Raw genomic sequence first — 20,484 nt, forward strand, 5'->3', positions numbered from 1 at the left:
ATGGCACGCTTAGAGCCTCCATCGCCAGGCTCGAGTAACGCTCTCAACAACTACGTAGGAGGTTCTTTTGATGCTCTCCCAGAGCCTTCGAAGCGCCTTTTGCGTCATTGTACGCCTCCAATTCACGACCAACTCTTGCTGTGGCTAATCTCTTGGCTAGTTTCACAATACACAGTCTGGGGTCAAAGACCTGTGGTTCGAGAGCTAGAATCTTCAGCGTACGATAACCCAACAAGGTCACACCGAACAGAATTTGGCACTGACAACAGTCTAGGATTCAAAAGTCCTTCGAGAACCCGGGATACATGCACATGTGCCTCATGCTTTCGGCTTGTCAGTGGGCATGGGTCACGGGCTCCATCGACGAGGTCCGGATCCCATTTCTGTATCATAAAGCAGCAACCTATCAATTCGCGAGAGAACAAATCCAAAATCCAGAACTAGCACAGAGCGGAGACACTATGCTGGCTATCTCTGCACTGGCATTGACAGAGGTATGAACGTCTTTGGCGTGATAGTCGCAGTATGACACGCTTGGTACTGACAGTTGGTGATCTAGGGCGCGATAGGTGAGTTGGACGCTTCTTCAAGACACTTGAAAGGAATCCAGTCCGCAGTAAGGCAATGGAACAGAGCAATTGACCCTGTGCCAACACTGCCCCAGAGGATGCTCAAGATGTTAGTTGTGCGAGTGCGATGTTGGTCCCCCATGCTAGACATTTGCTGACGAATATGAATAGGGTCGGAGACGGACTACGAACCGGAAAAGCAGGCCAGCTTGTCAATGTGCCTGAGTACCAACCGACGTTTATGGCTTTGCTATTTGCCTCGATATGGGATATTACGGCGTTACCACCGCGCGAAGCTCCAAGATATGGTTGGTGGGAAGATCTCGAAACACCCGCAGCCAGACTATGGCAAAATCATACCAGGGACCTCAACCTCAACTATGAGATTTCTAGAGGATTTAGCGCGGGCCAATATGTGCCGCGAATTCTGAATGGTGACCCAAAGAGTAGCCGGACGAGTTTCATCGCTACCTTTTTCTACCTGTGCTCAGAGCTGGGCGACAGATACTTTGACGTAACCATGATTGATTGGCTTCTCGAACAGCTCATCGACGATGTAAACGCTGGCGAGGAGCACCTCAGAATGAGTGAATGGACACAGTCACTCTGGTTGTTTTGCGTACTGTTTGGTGCGTCCATGGCCTTCACCGGCCGGGCGAACAACGTAATCGAGCAGAGACAACTGGCCAGATGGCGGGCTGTTTACGGCGACAAGATGAAACTGGCCAGCCGAGAGTTGGGTATCACAAGTTGGCAGTCAGCCCGGGCAATGCTGGCCGCAGTGGTGGGAGAAATAGACGGCGAATTAGAAAGGGGCTTGGAGGAGTTATGGAACGAGGGGATATCTCGAGAGACGTCGACCGATAACAGCACAAGTCCTGCGGTGATAGAGCTGACAGAGTCGGATTAGGATCTCGATGTTGCTTGTCCATCTGACTGGTTTCTGATACAAAGGACAATAAGCAAACAGCGTATATATGTGAGCTATCACAGTTGAGTTGGCGCGACACGACGCTGGCGGGCGTTAATAATTCAAACACGGGTCGGCTGAGCTGACGGTAGCATTCCCCCAACAATAGAAACCCTAACTATAGACCAGAAAACCTGAATTGTGATAGTTAAAACAACAAACCTGATCTTGACTATTAACCGAGAGATGTGGTGGGTGGATGTTATTGATAGGTGAGGTTAAAGTGGTTGCGGGCCTTCACGTGGGATAACGGCCCGTTGGTCCTTCCTTCCCTTCCATTGTCCCTTCCAGCGTCCTTCCCAGAAAGGAAAAAAAACGGGAAGAGAGAAGGGGAAGGAGGGAAGGGACGGGTACGGAAAGTGCGGGAAAGGCTGTCCCGCACTTACCGCTGCAGGAAGCCCAAGAAAGAGAGAGTCAGTGCCTACGAAGTCAGTGCCTGGGGAAGGTAAACTCAAAACTGCGGGTTCCAACAAATCCATGAATCAGATGCCAACAGAATGTCCGTCTTTCTTTTGTTGATTGGACCCCTTTTCTTCTTGACGACTCAGTATCGCATATCAATCAACGCTGGAAATTACCGACAATGACAATTTCCATGCCATCCGTCATCTCGAGTCGTTGCCTCTTTTTCGCCGTGTTTTCTCGTCTATCATCGCGTCAACTGCCTAATGCACTTCGCACATGCTTGACCGCAGTTCTGTGTCATAAGCATCCCACCAAACGCTTCGCTGGCCCATTCTGTAGCCCGCTTGCATTATCGTGACAGACGCTTAGAAGCATGCTAAAACCAACCCAAGCCCACCTCGCCCTGTTGCGGTCTGCTTTCGTGAGCAATCACAGGACAAAAAGTGACCACCAGGGTGACCAGCGGCAGGCTCGGTGTGCCGTCTGTTGCATATTGGCTCATACAACTCGTTTTGGTTGGCGATGCTTACTTTGTTTAACCCACCCATGCTGACTTGGCCGCAGCATGAAGGGGGGGTCAGTCACGATAATAGCGCAGCGGGCCACGAAAACACGACCAGAATCTGGCAGAAATGAGATGCACGCCTGGAGGATTTGGCCAACTCTTGGAAGCATGAATTTGTGGTGAAGTGATCGACAGGAGCTGGGGGCACTTTACGAGCCAATACGCAAGCCGCTGTGTCCGAATCTTCTTCAAGCCTAGTTTTTTGTCCAAGAATGCTTGGAAGGGATGGGCTGTTCATGAGGATCAGCCGCAACACCCTTTTACATACGACACAAACGAAATGACAAGTTGGATGCAATTTCGGCCAACCTCTTTCCTTTCAGCACGTCCGCTCTGTTTCCTCTCATCTTTTCCATCACATCCACGTCAATAAGCATGGTTTTGCGCTCGCGAGCTGCAGTGATGCGTTGTCCAGCAGCCATTATCCCTCCATCTCATAGGCCAACGATAAGTGATAGGAGGGAAGCCAGGGTGATATCTCCACATGTCTCCATCCCAAATCAGGGAAGTTAGCCAGTCGCCCGTCGCCATGGCACATCCCTCGCTCCCCATCCCTGCAATAATCCAACACACCGGTTTCTGCACACTGAAATCACAAACGCCAGCTCACTCCTGCGACCAGCGACGGCCGCGTTTTGCGGCAGTTCCATGGTCAGTGCAACCCTGTCCCGGTAGGTCGTCAGGCTTCGATAACAATAAAACCCGCAGGATCCCTCGTTGCCCAACGTCTCACTTCTGCTCCTCAATTTTCCTGCCCAACTCTCGCCTCTTACAACCCAACCATCAATCGGTCTGATCCTTCATAGACTACCGAGCCTTTTTACATTTCTTCTCATACAACCACCAACGCTTCCAACCTTCTACCCGAAGTTGAAAGTAGCCCAATCAGCCCAAGGATATATCCTGTCGCACAACAACGCCAGTAACTCGACAGTATTGCCGCTGGCCTGAACTTGCAAGACAACGTCCACCGTTGATCTTTGCTACTGAAAGAGCTCAATTTTGCTCTGCATTCCGAGGATACAATGACTGTTACTCTTGTCACACAGCCTGCTACCATGCACGCTTTCAAGACTTCTGACCTCGATGAGGTTCATTCGCTGTCCAGGTACTGTTTTTCTTTACTCTTTCCTGGGAGGCTTGCGTTTGCTTTTTTAATCCTGTTGCGCTCAAATCATGTATCACGACAACCTTGCTTTACTCCAAGGACATCATGCCAGGAAGCCACATCAATCATTCACCCCATGGACATTTACCTGGAACACTTTCACCGGATTAAAGGACCGTCATAAACCTGTGGACAATTTCGACAACTATCCCGTGGATTTCTCACTTTTCTGGCTCATGTCCATCCGGACATGAAAAACAATAATTATACTATACCGGCCGTGTGCTTTCTGTGAGTATTGGCCGTTTTCCAATTTGAAAACAACCAACCAACCTACGCCTGGACTACAACCCTGGACTCTTCATGGAACACCCGCGGATTTTTCTACTTCATTCAAAGGATTCGACCCTAGGACTCATAGGTTATTTCTCTGGACCGTTTTCAGGATGGATCTTTCATTTACGGAACTTGCTTCGACGGACTGGAACACGACCCATGGATCTCGCCTGGACTTCCGCTGCTTCTGTGCCGCTCTGCGGTGTTAGATTTCAAGGTAGCATCTGGCTTAATCGCCAAGCAATCCAATTTGATTGCCTTCGTTGTGCAGCCGCACTTGACATCCGTCACTTGTCACCTGATTTCCACTGGTCTTTCTTTTTGCCGGATACAACATGGACACCCATGATCTCAATGACTGCTTTACCAAACCTGGCATCCACTCCACTCGACACTGTCTGCATTGCTATACCACCTTGATTTTATGCGGATACTTAGATTTGACCTGGCCTTTCCGACATCACGACTCAACCAACGCTGGATCACCCCACTGGACTCGATGTAATTGACTTGACTATGATGCTTACGACCTTGACCTGGCAACGACCCTTCCAAAATGGACACTCCAAGGAACCTGACAGGAATGCAAGATTTGACCATGGGTTACACTTGACACTGTCATACTTGGTCTGTAATGAACACTTCCGCCAACTCGACTAAAGCTAACCTATCGGATAGACTCAAAGTTGATTCAAGTATTGGCTCTTGCCTTGTTTTCGTTTTTCTTATTTTTTTCTGTTTTCTTGCTTTCAGACTTGCGCAGAATGGCACACTAACCCTTGCTCAGCGATTATAGCTTTTCTCAGCCTACCATGGCCTCCACTGGACTCTTTCCTTTTTCTCAAACAGAACCATCAACGGACCTTTTGACAGGTTCGTCATGGGCCACGACAGTAGAAGGACCACAGAACTTTCATGATTTCTCAGACAACGGATCCACCCACTCTGGAGAAGCCGAGGAGTTCATTTTCACATCTGGCCATGCCACACCCCGAGGAACCCGGGTCCACTCCCAAGGAAACTGGTCCGCTTCAAGGACTGCCGCTTCAGTGGCCCAAGGTGGACAAGCCATGTCCAGGGTTAGCTCTAGCAGGTCTAGCGGCTCCTCGCTATCACAATCATCACATCTGTCCAACATGGACTTCTCAGGTAATGCTTCTGCTCTTCAGACTGGAACTCAGACCGGATCCATTCATGGACTTGACACTTGCATCCTGGACCCTGTCGATGGTATTTCTCAGATGTACTGGCCCGGATACTCTCTTGATGCTGCCCTGAACGGCGATGCCACTTTCTCTCTGCCTGATTCAAGCCCTCTTCATGTTGTTCCCTCTCACATGCAGCTTGGCCCTGTTGCCGAGAACTCTCCCCCTAGCCCTTGGGACTGCTTTTCTAGCTCCATCTCCCGCTCATCATCTCCCAACACTATTGAGGACTTGTGGTTTCCCAACCAGAGCCCCAACTCCTCTCCTCAGATCCAGTGCCAGTCACCCAGGTATGTAATTCCTGACAGTGCCACGACGCCTGATTCGGTTTCTTACCAAGTCGATTGTTTTAGCCTTGACAGCAACATTCCATTGATCTCCGAGGATGTCAACGGAAAGGCCCTTTCCCCTCTTGATGAATTCCCTGCTGCCTCTGCCTTCACCGGACCCCGACGACAGAACAGTGATGGTGAGTCCGCACGGGACCACGACCTTTACAAGAAGGCCGCTCCTTTTGAGGATGGACTTTACCACTGCCCCTGGGAGGGACAACCCAGCTGCAACCACCGAGCCGAAAAGCTCAAGTGCAACTATGAGTAAGGAACAACACTACTACAGACAGTCTTCATTTACTGACTTCGTGATTAGCAAGTTCGTTGACTCTCACCTGAAGCCCTACCGCTGCAAGGCTGAGTCATGCGAGGGCGCCCGCTTCTCTTCCACTGCTTGCCTGCTCCGCCATGAGCGTGAGGCCCACGGACTCCACGGTCACGGTGACAAGCCTTTCCTTTGTGTTTATGAGGGTTGTGAGCGTGCCGTCCACGGAAACGGATTCCCCCGCCAGTGGAACCTCCGCGACCACATGAAGCGTGTCCACAATGACCACGGTAGCTCCAGTGGCTCACCTACAACCGGATCTGCTCAGCCCGCCAAGGGACGTAAGCGCAAGACCGAGAACTCTGAGACTCAGACTTCCCACAGCCGCAAGGCGGCTGTCAAGTCGATGCCTCCTCCCCCGGAGCCCAAGGAGAACTTGACCCAGCCTCTCATTGACCAATGGATGGAGCACCACAAGGCTGTCCAAAGCCTCATGCGAAATGTTATCAAGCCTGAGGATGCCCAGAACCTTAAGCACATCGGAACTATCCAGAACCGTCTCAACTCTATGATCAAGCTTACTACGGACCTCAACGCCATCAACAACCCCGGAAACACTCTGACTGGTACTGGCTGAATGAATTGTAAGTTTCAACATGATCATAATAAGGAAGTGCAATATACTAACTCGAGTTCACAGATATGCGAGTCTTGTCTGCTACCAACACCAACAAATTGATTTGTGCAAGTGCACAAGGAGAAATACGAATGTCCGTCTGATATAGAGACAAATTCTTAATCTCCAAGACGTCCCAAGGTCCGGGCAAAAACAAAACACGCCCACAATCTACGGCAGAGGCACCTGTCCTGCCCAGTAGAGGTTGCCCCCAGGAACGGATGCATTGCATTACAACCGGAATCCCTACAATCCCAGGATATGGACATGGTCCCCAAGGATTGCGCCACCGTTGCGCCAGGAGGATAACGGAGCCCCCGTTACGGGAGGGAAAAAAACGACTTTTGAGTCGACAGAGCAAGGAAAAGAAAGGGGACGTCGAAGGGGGAAGCATTAGATAGATTGATCACTCCAAAAAGAGTTTGATCCATATTTTACAGATAACAACACCAGATGGCCCTTGACTACAGGAAAGGGTAGCAGATTAGACATTTTGTTTGGGAGGATTTTTGATATTGGGAACACAACGGGATAGGATTTGGGAGTTGAATCGAGTTTTACTATTACATATGTTTCCAAAGATGATTCGAGTGAAGTCCATGAGATGAGCTGATACATGATGACCATTGCACAGTATCTTTGCCCGATAATATGGGAACATGCTTGACATGGCAGTGTACATTGTCTTGGCTCCTAGGGAAATCGGTTGACATACAGGCAACGCATCTAAGACTTTGTTCTAGATTATCCCAAACAGGACAAACTGCTGAAAGACAAGTCATGATCAGCGGTGAAATCTGCAGCTGGTCGGAAGAAGCAGGGTCGACTGAATCAGACTCCGGGGCAAGATCGTGGGGAGTTCAGCTGGTCTCTACCTAGAATCTGAGTGCATTTACACGCAGTCTCCAAATAGTGTTTGCGTTTTTATCAACACTCCACTGAGTTAAGTTTTCTCTTTGTGAGCCGATAAAGAATTCCCAACCTTGTGAATATCGAATCATGGCACGACAACTGCGGTAAATAGCTCCGAGATATTGTCGGCTCGGTCACGGCCTCGGTGGTTTCAGTTACATCTTGTAGGTTGGTAGTGGAGAGGCCTATGATGGCTTGGGGTCCTGAAGCCTCCACTATGACGCTGCCCTGGAAGTGCTGCGTCTTGGATCAGCGAAAAAAAGGACAGCGAACCGGGTACCTGAGAGAAGCATCTGGAAGTTTTTTATTGGCAGTTGTCATGGTGAATCGCGTTACTGATTTATTCATGGGATTGTAAGGGATTAGTTAGCGAATAAGGGGAGAAACGGGATGGTGATGTTGGATAGATGAGTTGAGCCCCGAACTCTGCCGCAAAATTGTCAGTAGAGTTCCTCGACTGTAGTGGTTGATTGGTGTAAGTGATGCTATCCAGGTGCCAAGTCACTGAGACATGTATACGTCCACGATACTCTGTGAGAAAAAGATACAATAGTAGAACCATAGATAATGAGAAAATGGTGCCATTGCTTGTATGGATTCAATGACTCGTACTCTCAAATATCTAGATCTGAACCCATTAATCCATGTATTATTGCCTGTCCATATTTCATGACCTGACTGTGAGCCGCTTCAGCCCGATCCAAATTAAGTATGGGATTGGATATCCACCTGCAGGTGTGGTACAGCTAAGCTCCAGACCATCTACGTAGTACTTAGCTACGTCTTTCCCATCCCAACTCAACATAACCTTTTCATTCTTCTCGTCCTCATCTGCCTCACTCTCTTCATCACATACCAACTCCTCTAACCTCTACAATATCATTATAATTGCCCATCATGGCTCGCAAGTTCTTCGTCGGCGGCAACTTCAAGATGTAAGCTTTTACCCCACCATGACCTTCTGCTCAGCTCTGCGCAGATTTGCTTCGTTGCTGCCCCTCCCCCTCCAAAAAGCAAAAAAGGCCGCAGACTTGCTTGGGGTGAAGTTATTCAGAAAGTTGACAATTGTTTTCTATAGGAACGGCTCCAAGTCGTCCATCAAGGAGATTGTCGAGAACCTCAACAACGCTGACCTTGACAAGAACGCTGGTACGTCATTCCTCAATTCCCTGCCCCGCGACTCTCTTCCCAGCTCAACAGAACCCCTCATTCTCCATCTGTTGGCAAAACATTCGACTAACATACACCAATTATAGAGGTCGTTGTCTCCCCTCCTGCCCTCTACCTCCCCCTTGTCCGCGAGACTCTCCGCAAGGAAATCGAGGTTGCCGCCCAGAACGTCTACGACAAGCCCAACGGTGCTTTCACTGGCGAGATCTCCGTCTCCCAGCTCAAGGATAGCGATATCAACTGGGCTATCCTCGGCCACTCTGAGCGTCGAACCATCATCGGCGAGTCTGATGAGGTCATCTCCTCCAAGACCAAGTACGCCACCGAGAACGGCCTCAAGGTCATCTGGTGCTGCGGCGAGTCCCTCGAGACCCGTGAGGCTGGCAAGACCATTGAGTTCGTCTCTGCCCAGATCGAGTCTCTCAAGTCTCAGATCTCCGACTGGTCCAACATTGTCATCGCCTACGAGCCCATCTGGGCCATTGGCACTGGCAAGGTTGCTACCACTGAGCAGGCCCAGGAGGTCCACAAGGCCATCCGTGACCTCCTCCGCAGCATCAGCGACAAGGTTGCTGATGAGACCCGCATCCTTTACGGAGGCAGTGTCAACGAGAAGAACTGCGGCGAGCTCTCCAAGCAGGCCGACATTGACGGTTTCCTCGTTGGCGGTGCTTCTCTCAAGCCTGCTTGTAAGTTACTATGATAGACCCTCAGTTTGGGCTACGCTAACAATTAACAGTCGTCGACATCATCAACGCTACCAAGCAGTAAACTAATTAATTCAAAAGTAAAAGGGTTTGTTCCGTTACGGTGCTAGTCCCTGGTATGAGAACAGATAGATGATGAATGAAACAAAAGATTATACCCATGAACTATTATGCCCTTCGTGAACTAAACAGTATTTGACATGACATTGCCTGTACCTTCACGTTAATTAATGCCTACAAATTACAATATGCAAGTGACTAGCGGTGTCGTTGTGAAGCAATTTCATTCTGCCTCAGTATTTTGGAGATATTGTTCTCATACATATTTCCTCGCAACCCAATGCTACAATACAAACAACCCTCCAAATTGTTACAAACATCTAAAGATACAAAGATACAACCCAAGTATGGTAGCCATAGTTTTAAACAGGCGTTCCCTTGCCGTGGTATGGAGACCAGACACCACGCACACTTGGCCTGGTGCTGGTAACGGCCTGGTTGTGTTTCTTGAGCTTTTCTCCGCTAGCATCCCGCAACAGCTCAGCCTTTTTAAGAATCTCGTATGGCGATAGGTTTCGCACACAGATGGGCTTGTGTAGACCGTTGATGTAGTGGCCGATGATGACGGGGTGCTTGCCGGGTCGGGGCGAGATGGCGAATTCGACTTGAGGGTTGGCAGCGGCGAACTTGGGAAGAAGAGACTTGATGAAGCCACTGTAGAGCGTTAGTATACAGAAATGGATGAGGGAGAATGCAGAAAGATCACATACTTCATGCCCTTGGAACTACCAGCCCAGTCACAGTAGTAAAAGTCCAACTTCTTGCACTGCAGGATAAATGCGCCAAGGCCATTCTAGAAAGGTCAGCCTTTGTCCTTCAGCAGACGCGGGAGCTAGAAAGATGAACAAACCTGGCCCTTGGCTATTTGTCTTAATGCCTTGACAGTCATGTTTGTGTGGCCGTATCAATCGTTATACTCATGATCCGACGGCCAAAGAGAATTTGGCTGCGAAGCCATCACCAGAAAATGATCTCGGGTGCAGCATACCCCATTCCGGCTTAGCGTCGGGCGGCAGAATGTCGGCTATCGAGAAGTCTCAGCCTGCAAGGCACCCTTACTCATCGAGTCCAGTCTAATTTCAATCGACAATCGCGCAACAACTTCAATTAAACTTGGTGCAGCGTTGAGCTTTTATCAAACTTGGCCCGCGAGATCACGCGCATATCTATACTTTTACCCGCTATTTTCTCAGTCAACCTTTTACACCGATTCAAGTCGAGATAGCGTAATGACAGACAAGCTCCCCCCCAACCTGCTCGCGCTGTTTGCGGCGCGACCACCCCTGCGATGGGTTGAAGCTCCCGATTATGCGCCCCAGAACCGCAAGACAGCGCCCATCAGCGGCGTCGCCCAATTCCTCCCGGAGCTTCAGAAATACAAGGAGACCGATGTGTACCACCCCACCGAGAGTTGGCTGCAGCGTCGCGATCGCAAGAAGCGAGAGAAGAAGGAGAAGCTGGAGAGTCTCGTCACAGAGGCGCCCGAGCATTGTATGAAGGAATCATACTTTTTGTTGTTTTACAGCAGCTAACATCGTACAGACCGGCCTGATAAGGATACCAACATCCGTGGTGATGCCTTCAAGACTCTGATTGTTGCGCGTCTGAGCTACGAAGCCGACGAGAAGGACTTGGAAAAGGAGTTTGGTCGCTTTGGCCCCATTGAGCGCGTATGTTATTCCCGAGAAGCTTAAATGAGACCGTCTGCTAACATTATCTCAGATTCGCGTTGTTACCGATACTCATGCCGACGAGAAGCCAAATAAAAAGAAGAAGCCCCACCGAGGCTATGCTTTCGTTGTTTTTGAACGCGAGAAGGATATGCGAGGTAAATATAGTCCCTCCCCCCTCTGACTAGCCGTTTGTTTTCTTCCCTGGATGTACCTTTTGAGTCGTGGCCCTCAGGCTTGCCCTTCTCTCGAAGTATATGGCGAGACATCACTGGGCCCTCAAGCTTGCCCGTCTCTGCTTCTTCCTTTTCTTTTGTCAAATTCATTCAGCACACGAGGTACTATTGAGGGTAAGATTGACTGACACCTGCGCCATTCGGCGCAACCACGAGCAGCTGCTTTGGATTCTTGTGATGGCATGCGCATCAAGGACCGACGTATCAAGGTAGACGTTGAACGAGGCCGAACCGTCAAGGGTTGGCGACCACGACGCCTGGGTGGTGGTCTCGGCGGCCGAGGCTACACTCGCGTTATGGCCTCGCGTCCCATGGGCCCCGGCGGCTTTGGCGGCCCTGGAGGCGGCGGTTATCGCGGTGGACCCCGAGGTTTCGATGGCGGACGCGGTCGTGGTGGCCACCGAGGAGGGTTTGGCGGCCGCGGGGGAGGTTTCCGAAGCGGTGGTGGCGATTTCAGTCGCGGTGGTGACCGCGGCGGATACGGCGCTCCTAGCGATGCTCCCTCTGGACCTGGTTTCGATCGTAGAAATGGCGGCGGCCATGGCGACCGTGACCGCGGCGACCGAGGTGACCGAAGGGGTGACCGAGGCCCTGGTGGGTATGATTCTCGAGGCGGTGGTCGCTCATATGACGACAGACAAGGCGGTGGCCATCGCGACGGTGGCCGATACGGCGGAGAACGCGAGAACAGACGCACCGGAAGCAACAATGAACCCATCGGTCGACGAGAAGGTGGGTATCGCGAGAGGGACCGAGACTACGACAGACCTCGTGATGATGACGGTGGCCGCAAGCGTGGTTATGACGGTGGCTACGAAGATCCCCGAAAGTTGCGACGTTACTGAACGATCTTCATGGACACACATGTGGTGGGTTGTCGATCTCATCTTTCAGTCATTAATACAGTCCCCTTTTCCACCAAAGGGTAAGCACGCCACTCGAACGACAACCTCGATCTCAGACACTCTGAGATTTCACCATGCGCGTCTGCGCGTCACTCGTATTCGTCGACCTCTGACTGCTGTCTGCTTAACCCGCCAAGACATGACAGCCGCCCTACTTGTCTGCGGCAACAGCTTCTGGTTCATTGCGGTAGGCTTTGGTCGACTCAATATGCCAGGTAACCCTTATTTGTAGTCTATTTGCTTTTTTCGGGAGTCGAGGGCCAAAAAATGGAGGATAGTTCGTTGTTGAACCGGCTATGAAATGCTGCATAGGTAAGGTCAGGGTAAGGATTCCTAACCTGCTGACCCCACAATGTCGCTTAGGCCGGCTGTTAAGGCCGACTCTGATGTATCACATAGGAGTTTTCGTGTTTAATAATAGTTAAAAGAAGCATCAAGTTGCGTGAATGTTTTAAAGTACGTATTGTCATTCAGGGGCGGGCCAATTGGTAAAACATGATGCCCTCCATATCCCATGGCCCTCAACGCCGAGATCCCATAAAAATTTCATGCTGGTATCAGTCATTCAAACAGAAGATGTCAAACCCAACGTCTAGCACCGTTTTATGCCCAGTTATAAGCTTATCTAATTCTCGTCCATAGCATTGGTGTTGACTTCTGTCACCTCAGAGCTGCCAGCGTTCCAGTATCTAGAGCCGTGTTAGTGCAATTCCAATGTTGAGAGTTCTGAAAATGATAGATCAAAACTTACGCTAGCACCTTGACTTTGAACTCGCTCATGCACATATCAAAGAGCTTGAGCAACCTTGTCTGTCGCGAATCCAAAACATCTCCCTCCTTGCAGACAGTGTACTCCTCACCCTGGCCAGACTCGTCACCAAGAACGACTCGGCCCTTGACCATGCGGGTAGGGACACCAAGACGTCGCAGCTCGGGCTCGATGGTGTGCGCCAGAGGAACATCGTGCTCTGCGGGAACCTCACCGGCGGTAGCGTAGACGACACCAGTGGGAATGGAGAAGTCGCGAGTAGCGACAGCGCCGGCGCGGGCAAAGTCGACAGGAGCGAGGTTCTCAAAGTAAGTGAGGATTTCTTCGGCGGGACGGTTGGTCAAGATCAGGCCGACGGTGCCGGTGAAGTATTTGCTGAGGTGCTCAATTCCAGGAGCGATAGCCTCCTCGGGAGTCTGACCAAGGGCCTTCGCCATGAGCTTTGTCTTGCCAAAGAAGACACTGTGCAGAGTTAGTTTGAGCGTCTGCGACCAAGAGAGAGAGCAAATTACCGGCAGTCAGAGAGCTCACGTCGAACGTCCTTGAGGTGGTTGTTTCGCATGTTGTCAACGCTGAAGACGAAGCAGTTCTGGTACTCGGGGACAGTGTCGCGGATGTTCTGGAAGAGCTTGTCCTTGTTCTCGCGCGTCTTCTTGTCGACCTGGGTAAGGTGGACGACCTTTGCGCGTCTTGACTTGGGCATTTTGGCGGGTTTATTTTTTGGTTATGTGTTTATTTAACAGATTCTAGGCGGCTTCTAGGCCAAATTGAGAATTGTTTAGAAGATTTGGTTGGTTGTGGTATGAATTGTGATCGAGGTTGAGATATCGCCCGCTCAGAGATAGTTCGAGTCGGTCGCTGATAAGATTGTGAAATTTTTTGGCTGTTGAACTAAAAAATTCAAGCGGGTGGGCGGTGGACCCCGCGATTGGTTTACACCGAAACCAGGGTCCAGGCCAATCACTCATCTCGGGTGTGTAAATCAAGACCTGGGTTGGTATAAGAGAGGTTCGAAATCGATCAGAACAATTAAGCAGTATATGTTAGACCGTGTTGGAACTATACTGGAGGAACCGATGTTATTTTTAAATAAATAGACCTGTCAGAGATAGTGACATCTAAAGTAAACAGGCTCCGGTAGATTGCCCAAAAAGCACTCTTTGGTAAAGTCAAATGGTAGCTTAGAAGAACAGAAGCTTAGAGATTTGGCCATATTAATGGGGAAGTAGAGAACTTAGAACCTCGATTGATGGTGGTAGGAATGGGAAGCTGGTGTTTAAATCTGAAAGTCATACGGATATGATGGCTTGAAGTGTTTCGTCTGTTAGTAGCAGAGACAAGTTTCTGCTACTTCAAAGGACAGCTACTGTTTGCAGCTATATCGACCGCAAAGACACAATGACCGATCCAAGCATCTAATAGAGGTTCTTCTGGAAAGACATTGGTTCAGTAGCATTCATATCAGGTCTGGGTTGATCTGCAACCTGGACAAGTCATAGTCTGTTAGTAGGCCAGTAGGCTGAAGCATTGGGGCAAGGGCTGTATATATACATAACGAGACAAAGTCAAGAACTCGCATTGCGATGCTTTGTTCGGATTATGCACCAATTGTTTCTTGCAAAAAGCTGCAATGACAGGGTTCCATGCTCGAAGCTACATACATGATGCTGACGCAAAGATCCCTGAGAGGCTAACCTCTAGCGAAAGAGTATATATGGTATGGGTAAAAAGGTAGTGCAATAAAGCAAGAATAAAAGTGCTACTGCATCGGGCTGTACAATTTTCCATGTCTCACCAGACACGGTTACCTATATCTTCAGTATTCGTAACGCATTTTAGTATCATGATTGCTGTTTGCAGTGTCTCTGTCTCTCTCGTGGGACTTGGCAAGTCTCGGGAAAACTATGACACTTGCCGTTCCGAGAATCGCGGAAGCTGAACTTGACTGTGGAGGTGGCGCACAGACCAACTTCACAACCTTGAGCTTGGAGCAAATAGCAACAGCGAATGCAGCGTTTTTCGAGCCCTCCACAATTGGCCTGAACCAAACAACAACCTGACCACATCATCATCCCGACTTCATCACATCCGACCCGATCCAATTCTAGAGACTCGTAAACAATTCGAATCTCCTCATCTCCCTCTTCTTTCATCATCCATCAACCCGCTTTAGCTTTATCTCTCCATCTCTCCAGGGTTTCTTTCCTTTGACGGTCCATCTCGTCCCCTCAACTCTTCGCCCCTCACGTTTCCACATCGTCGCCGCCTCTGACCTGCGAACCCTCTTGACCCCGGTTTGTCATCAGGCTTGTCTTTTTCTTCCTGATTCGATACAACTCAACTTTCTCGAGTCTATCCAACCATCCTCGACCGAACACGATCGCTCTTGAGCTTAAATTCCCAAACTGAGCTCTATTTCCTTTCAACGTTTTTACGCATTTGTTTGCCTTGTTGCTGCGATACAGAGAGCCCACCGATTGCGCACTCGATCTAATTTTCGCTCTCTCGTCACACCCGCTCTCTCAATCTTCACATCACAACAGCCATCATGGCCTCCAACGGTAACTTTGCCCAACAGGACCAGTATAAGGAACCTGCAGACCAACAACAAACAGCTCCCGCTACCTCTGCCGCCGATGGCTCTACTACCGCTGCCGCTTCTGCCAACAGCAACTTGTCCAAGGACGAGGTTGGCTGGTACTTCGTCGAGCAATACTACACCACCTTGAGCAAGTCACCCGAGAAGCTCCACGTATGTTCCCTTGAGTGCCTTGTGCCCGCAATCCATGCTAACCAAGTTCCAGCTCTTCTACGGCAAGCGCTCGCAATTCGTCTACGGTCGCGAGGCCGAGCTTTCTACTGTCTCCGTAGGCCGACAGGTATGTATCAATTGTCATCAAACTCTACGAATAGCTTCTGACCAGAATTCAGCTTATCCAAGAACGAATCAAGGAGCTCGACTTCCAAGACTGCAAGGTCAGGGTTTCCAATGTGGACTCGCAAGCATCCTTTGAAAACATTGTCATCCAAGTGATCGGCGAGACCTCCAACAAGGGTGCCGAGCCCAGGAAGTTCGTCCAGACCTTTGTCCTCGCTCAGCAGCCCTCCGGCTACTTCGTTCTGAACGATATCCTGCGATATATCGACGAGGAGACCGAGGCCGAGGCCACAACTGCCACCGAAGAGGCCCCCGAGAAGGCTGCTGAGGAGATTGCTGTCCCTGCCACTGAGGAAGCTGCACCTCCTGCCGAGCCTGAGGCACCCCAGTCTGTTGAGGAGACTCAAGAGGAGGCTCCTGCTCAACCCCTTGATCCCGAGGTTGTTGACCATAAGTTGGAGGAGGTTTCCACTGATAAGGACAGTGTGACTCTTAATGGCAGCGCCGCCGAGACTTCGGCCGACGAGGTTAAGGCCCCCGAGGTCAAGCCCGAAGCTCCTGCTGAGACTGCCGACCAGGCTGCTAAGGAACTGGCTGAGGAGGATGTCAAGGAGGCCGAGAAGCCCAAGGACCCTAGCCCTACACCTGTATCCAAGCCCGTCGCTGCTCCCCCTGCCGCTCCCGAGAAGCCTGCCGGTCCTCCTAAGCCTATGACCTGGGCCAGCCGAGCTGCAGCCGCTCTCCCTCGACCCGTCGTTCCCCTTTCCAAGACACCTACTCCTCCCGTAAACCAGAGCCGCGCTCCTGCCCCCGCCGCTGCTGCCCCAACTTCTCAGCCCGCTGCCGCACCGGCTTCTACTGCTAACGCCCCTGCTGCCGAGGCTGCTCCTAAGGAGGCAGCCGGATGGCAGACTGCTGGCAGTGACTCTAAGCGACAAAACCGACCTCAGTCTGTTTCCGGACCTCCTCCCACCGAGAAGGAGGGTACTCTCGGATATGTTAAGTACGTGACAGACAAGGTTCAGGATGCCGACCTCAAGAACGCTCTCGCCGCTTTTGGCGAGTTGACCTACTTCGACATCAACCGTCAGAAGGTATGTTATAGTTTTACGATGGATACGCTGCAGAAGCTGATGTGATATAGAACTGTGCCTTTGTTGAGTACAAGACCCCCGAGGGCTACCAGGCCGCTGCCGCTGCCAACCCTCACACCGTCAACGGTGAAAGCATCGTCGTTGAGGCCCGCCGCCCCAAGGCCAACGCTTACGGAGGAACCAGCTACGGTGGTGGACGAGGCCCAGCTCCCGGACGTGGCCGTGGAGGTGCTGAGGGTGGCCGATCTGGTGGCCAGGGCTCTCGTGGCAACTTCTCTGGTCAGAACCGTGGCCGCGGTGGTGCTGCTCGCGGCCGTGGCGCTGCTGCCCAGCCCCAGAACGCTTAAGCAACTGCGATCAGCATATATAATACGGCAAACACGAGGCCCGTCTCGATGTTTGTCTGAAAGCTGTGCAGTACAGTTACTACAGCCTTGAGGCGTAGTCATCTCTTTACCCATGCATGGCATACCTAAACAATATCAAAGTCTCGACATCAGGAGGCGAAAGCGGAAAGTAAGCTCAGCAGATAGGTGGCACGGCAAGGGGAGGCGGAGTTTGGTATTCCCTTTGGGAGGAAGGATGGAGTTGGGAATCTGGAGTCATGATTGTTCGTTTTTCAGTTTCGGTGGTTTGCGCGCTGCATCTGCATCTGATCGTTCCAGCCGGTGATTGGGTTACGGATTTCAGCGAAAAAGGGGAAAAGGTCCATGGCTGGGAGCTTTGATTTGGCATCATTACCTTCTAATGACCGTGTATATTCTTACAAAAGCGAATGGACGGGCGATAGAGGCTGCACCCGGATGGGCAGAGGAACAGTGATGAGTACCAGGAAGAGATAGTGATGGAAATCATGTTGGAAGTCCAGGCCTGCATCGAAGGGCCCAACAGGGACCACGTTCTGTACTTTTTACTGTGCAAGTAATGATTAGTACCTTTTGGTTTCTAATGTCGGAGGCAAGCTGCCAGATGAAGCAAGTGAATGCGAAAGGTTCCAGCAAGAGTGAGGTCGGCGTTGTCATGCCAAGTAACGTAACATAAGGCCAACCCAGCCAAGCTATCGGAGACTGGGCGGCAACATGCGATGTTGATCAACAAAGCCAAGTTTTCGATGAAACAAGAAGCATATCCGAAGTTAAGCTTGTTGAGCCTCGTGGGCCAAGCAAGTCGATCGGTTCGATTTTTTTGCTGGTGCTCCTCAAGGTTCTTTTGTGACGATGAAAGCATTGACCAAAGGCCAAGCGGGTTATTGAGGGACTTTTGCAGACCAAGAGGATACTCACTTGTAATAATTACTACATAGTCCCTGCTTAGGCAAGTCAAGGCCATTGACGGTGAACTTGCACGTGTGGTGGTGATATTAAGAGGCTCGAGGTGTTGTTGTCTCCCGATAATATCCAGTTCTACCCAGCGCGGGGCGTGCTCTTCGGTTTCTTCCGGAGACGCCGTGTATGGGGAAACAAAAGCTGCTCGTTACTCGTTCGCCCGCTTATTTGTGACCTTCTGAAAGCAGACTCATAGGCACTCTAGCCCAGCCAAAGGAGAGAGCAAAAGAGCCAATGTCATGTGAGCACCGATCGCTCAAGGTATTGCAGGCATGCTCGTAAGATGAGGTGAGTCTTTGTGCCGAGAGATCCGGGGAGCACGTTAGGCGATCAGCGATATATGAGACAGTGGCTGGGATATCACATTTCTTTTGGAATTTCTTTAGATGAAGAGAGGAGGTTGCAGCCAAGACGGGAGAGGATCAACGCGGTGAGCTTGTCTCAGACTCGGAGACTTGGTAGCTTGGCTTATGTCTACGTAAGTCATGTACCTGACTTGTGAACTTTAGTTTTAGTACTAGTTATGCTTCATAGAAGCTCGAATTCAAAGATGAATTAGGAACTTTTTGTCAACGATCATTACGTAGGTATCCAGTGAGAAGAAGTAATGATCAGCTCCTACGCTACGCATCTAGGAAGATGCTGACACGTATCTCGGAGGAATAATTACCGTGTGAGATTCGCATGATCGTCTTGAAAGCAATTCGACTACCGACATTCAAGGTGATACAACCCTCATTCCGAGTCGTGCATAATACGTATGATTCACTCGGTTGATTATCTTGATCATCAACATCGCCGAACCCAACGTTCGCCGGGGATTCCCCGCAACACTAATGCGAAATGGAGATTTGAATCGGCCCTGCTCCAACTCCTGTGTTTGGCAGTGTGCCGTTAGAAAATTTGAATGGACAGTAAGACGGGAGGTTTCAACGGAGACAGCCCGGAAATGTTGTGCCCTACGAGCTGTCTTCCGATTCGAGAAGAGCGGAGTTTCAGGCTGGTTTGCATTTGGTTTGTACGCTCTTTCACACAATGCGTGAGTGTTCATTTCGATGAGGTACCGGTACAATGCAAGTCGGTTCAGAAACGCATGATTTGTTGTCAACTTGTATGAAACTGTGAAATTGGGAGGAATGCGATGCCACAAATGGCTGACAATGTATAATGGAAACAACACGACGACACACGACATACATACCTGTATAGACTATTGGTGGAGCCGTTTTGTTCAATCCATAAAGAGACGCCGAAGAGAAAGCCTGACCCCAGACACAGGGAGGGGCCCACTATCAAAGGTGCCAATGGCGGCACCAAAAGTTCCTTTATTGAGCACAGAGAGCCGAGCAGCGAGTCTTAATAGGATGAGGTAAGCTGCTTCAACTAGGAGAAACAGTACGTATGCCTCTCCCAGAGGTCTGGGTCGCCTGCAGCGAGCGAATCAAGTGCCAGCTTTGACAGTTATTTTTCGAAACGGTAGAATGGCACTTTTGTTACGCAGCAAGGTCCGTTCTATATATCCGTATCCTTAGGTTATGTTGGCTGCTAGTTCCTTTATGCAAACCTATTTTTGCGGCGTCCAGGATGAATGAGACCAGAGCCGAAAATAAATCATGCTTCTTTGAGAACTTTTGCGCGATTGGACGTGCAAAGCACAGCTATTAATTACTTGCATGTCGGGTTCGTCTTTGAAGCGACAAGCTCCGGATATCACAGTCGAGACCCGGCCGAGACATCAAACGTGGCTTATGTACGTTGGATAGATCATAGAACGTAGCACGCAAGGCTTGAACTCTATCGTAGATTTGTTTGGTACAGTTGAGCACGGTACTGGGCACGGCAATTACCGTTGTCATATATTATGACCAATAACTGCAGTAGACCGTTGACGATAATCATATTTGCTGAAACTTATAGTTTGATGTTACGATGCAGCGTATATCTGCATTGGTTGTGGATAGAGAGTCTCGCGCAAGCAAGTAGCATTGGACGCCAAGAGAGACTTTTGTTGTTGCTTCCTTGTGCCGATATCCGTCCATAAGGAAGGTACCTACCCGTTCTTTACTAGCGGCGCTGGCTGAGGACGGTGGGGCCGTGTGCTGCAACTTCCTCGTGCGGTTCTGTGGGCTCGTGAGACCCCAGTCGCGCGGGACCTTTTGACGGGAAGGTGGTCCTTTTGAACCTGCAACATGAGGTACATTCGCTGGGAGAGGCCAGTGCCAGGCGCAGGCCAGAGCCAGACTCCCAAGTCAAGTCCCCGTCAAAGCAAGCAATACCATGTGTCGTGCCTTGTCTTGTCTGGGGGCGTCAACGATCAAGGTGCTCCT

The 20,484-nt window shown here is 50.4% G+C and overlaps 8 protein-coding genes across 8 annotated transcripts; 6 read left to right on the plus strand and 2 right to left on the minus strand.

Annotated features, from left to right (window-relative positions):
• Nucleotides 1-1,479, plus strand: FGSG_06700 (uncharacterized protein; the record flags this gene model as incomplete). The annotated part of the gene is made up of 4 exons (XM_011328033.1): nucleotides 1-218; nucleotides 275-494; nucleotides 560-678; nucleotides 741-1,479. 4 exons carry the CDS (start codon nucleotides 1-3, stop codon nucleotides 1,477-1,479), a joined length of 1,296 nt encoding a protein of 431 aa, XP_011326335.1.
• Nucleotides 1,480-4,765: 3,286 nt separating this feature from the next.
• Nucleotides 4,766-6,392, plus strand: FGSG_06701 (uncharacterized protein; the record flags this gene model as incomplete). The annotated part of the gene is made up of 2 exons (XM_011328034.1): nucleotides 4,766-5,754; nucleotides 5,807-6,392. 2 exons carry the CDS (start codon nucleotides 4,766-4,768, stop codon nucleotides 6,390-6,392), a joined length of 1,575 nt encoding a protein of 524 aa, XP_011326336.1.
• A 1,739-nt stretch (nucleotides 6,393-8,131) lies between these two features.
• On the plus strand, nucleotides 8,132-9,384 carry FGSG_06702 (triosephosphate isomerase). The gene is made up of 4 exons (XM_011328035.1): nucleotides 8,132-8,278; nucleotides 8,422-8,492; nucleotides 8,600-9,202; nucleotides 9,253-9,384. The coding sequence occupies exons 1-4, from the start codon at nucleotides 8,241-8,243 to the stop codon at nucleotides 9,282-9,284; spliced, it is 744 nt and encodes a 247-aa protein (XP_011326337.1). The 5' UTR covers nucleotides 8,132-8,240; the 3' UTR covers nucleotides 9,285-9,384.
• Nucleotides 9,385-9,485: 101 nt separating this feature from the next.
• FGSG_06703 (uncharacterized protein) lies at nucleotides 9,486-10,202 on the minus strand. Its single transcript, XM_011328036.1, has 3 exons — nucleotides 10,131-10,202; nucleotides 9,991-10,073; nucleotides 9,486-9,934 (listed from the first exon to the last, which is right to left on the minus strand). Exons 1-3 carry the CDS (start codon nucleotides 10,167-10,169, stop codon nucleotides 9,643-9,645), a joined length of 414 nt encoding a protein of 137 aa, XP_011326338.1. The 5' UTR covers nucleotides 10,170-10,202; the 3' UTR covers nucleotides 9,486-9,642.
• Nucleotides 10,203-10,509: 307 nt separating this feature from the next.
• On the plus strand, nucleotides 10,510-11,134 carry FGSG_12967 (uncharacterized protein; the record flags this gene model as incomplete). Its single annotated transcript, XM_011328037.1, has 3 exons — nucleotides 10,510-10,771; nucleotides 10,823-10,950; nucleotides 11,003-11,134. The coding sequence occupies 3 exons, from the start codon at nucleotides 10,510-10,512 to the stop codon at nucleotides 11,132-11,134; spliced, it is 522 nt and encodes a 173-aa protein (XP_011326339.1).
• A 363-nt stretch (nucleotides 11,135-11,497) lies between these two features.
• FGSG_12968 (uncharacterized protein) lies at nucleotides 11,498-12,031 on the plus strand (the record flags this gene model as incomplete). Its single annotated transcript, XM_011328038.1, has 1 exon — nucleotides 11,498-12,031. One exon carries the CDS (start codon nucleotides 11,498-11,500, stop codon nucleotides 12,029-12,031), a length of 534 nt encoding a protein of 177 aa, XP_011326340.1.
• A 481-nt stretch (nucleotides 12,032-12,512) lies between these two features.
• On the minus strand, nucleotides 12,513-13,682 carry FGSG_06705 (uncharacterized protein). The gene is made up of 3 exons (XM_011328039.1): nucleotides 13,373-13,682; nucleotides 12,843-13,322; nucleotides 12,513-12,780 (listed from the first exon to the last, which is right to left on the minus strand). The coding sequence occupies exons 1-3, from the start codon at nucleotides 13,561-13,563 to the stop codon at nucleotides 12,717-12,719; spliced, it is 735 nt and encodes a 244-aa protein (XP_011326341.1). The 5' UTR covers nucleotides 13,564-13,682; the 3' UTR covers nucleotides 12,513-12,716.
• A 1,299-nt stretch (nucleotides 13,683-14,981) lies between these two features.
• On the plus strand, nucleotides 14,982-17,769 carry FGSG_06706 (uncharacterized protein). Its single transcript, XM_011328040.1, has 4 exons — nucleotides 14,982-15,612; nucleotides 15,665-15,739; nucleotides 15,792-16,832; nucleotides 16,883-17,769. Exons 1-4 carry the CDS (start codon nucleotides 15,409-15,411, stop codon nucleotides 17,177-17,179), a joined length of 1,617 nt encoding a protein of 538 aa, XP_011326342.1. The 5' UTR covers nucleotides 14,982-15,408; the 3' UTR covers nucleotides 17,180-17,769.
• Nucleotides 17,770-20,484: the final 2,715 nt, after the last annotated feature.

The sequence above is a fragment of the Fusarium graminearum genome, chromosome 4 (genome assembly GCF_000240135.3).
Source record: "Fusarium graminearum PH-1 chromosome 4, whole genome shotgun sequence".
Lineage (NCBI taxonomy): Eukaryota > Fungi > Ascomycota > Sordariomycetes > Hypocreales > Nectriaceae > Fusarium > Fusarium graminearum.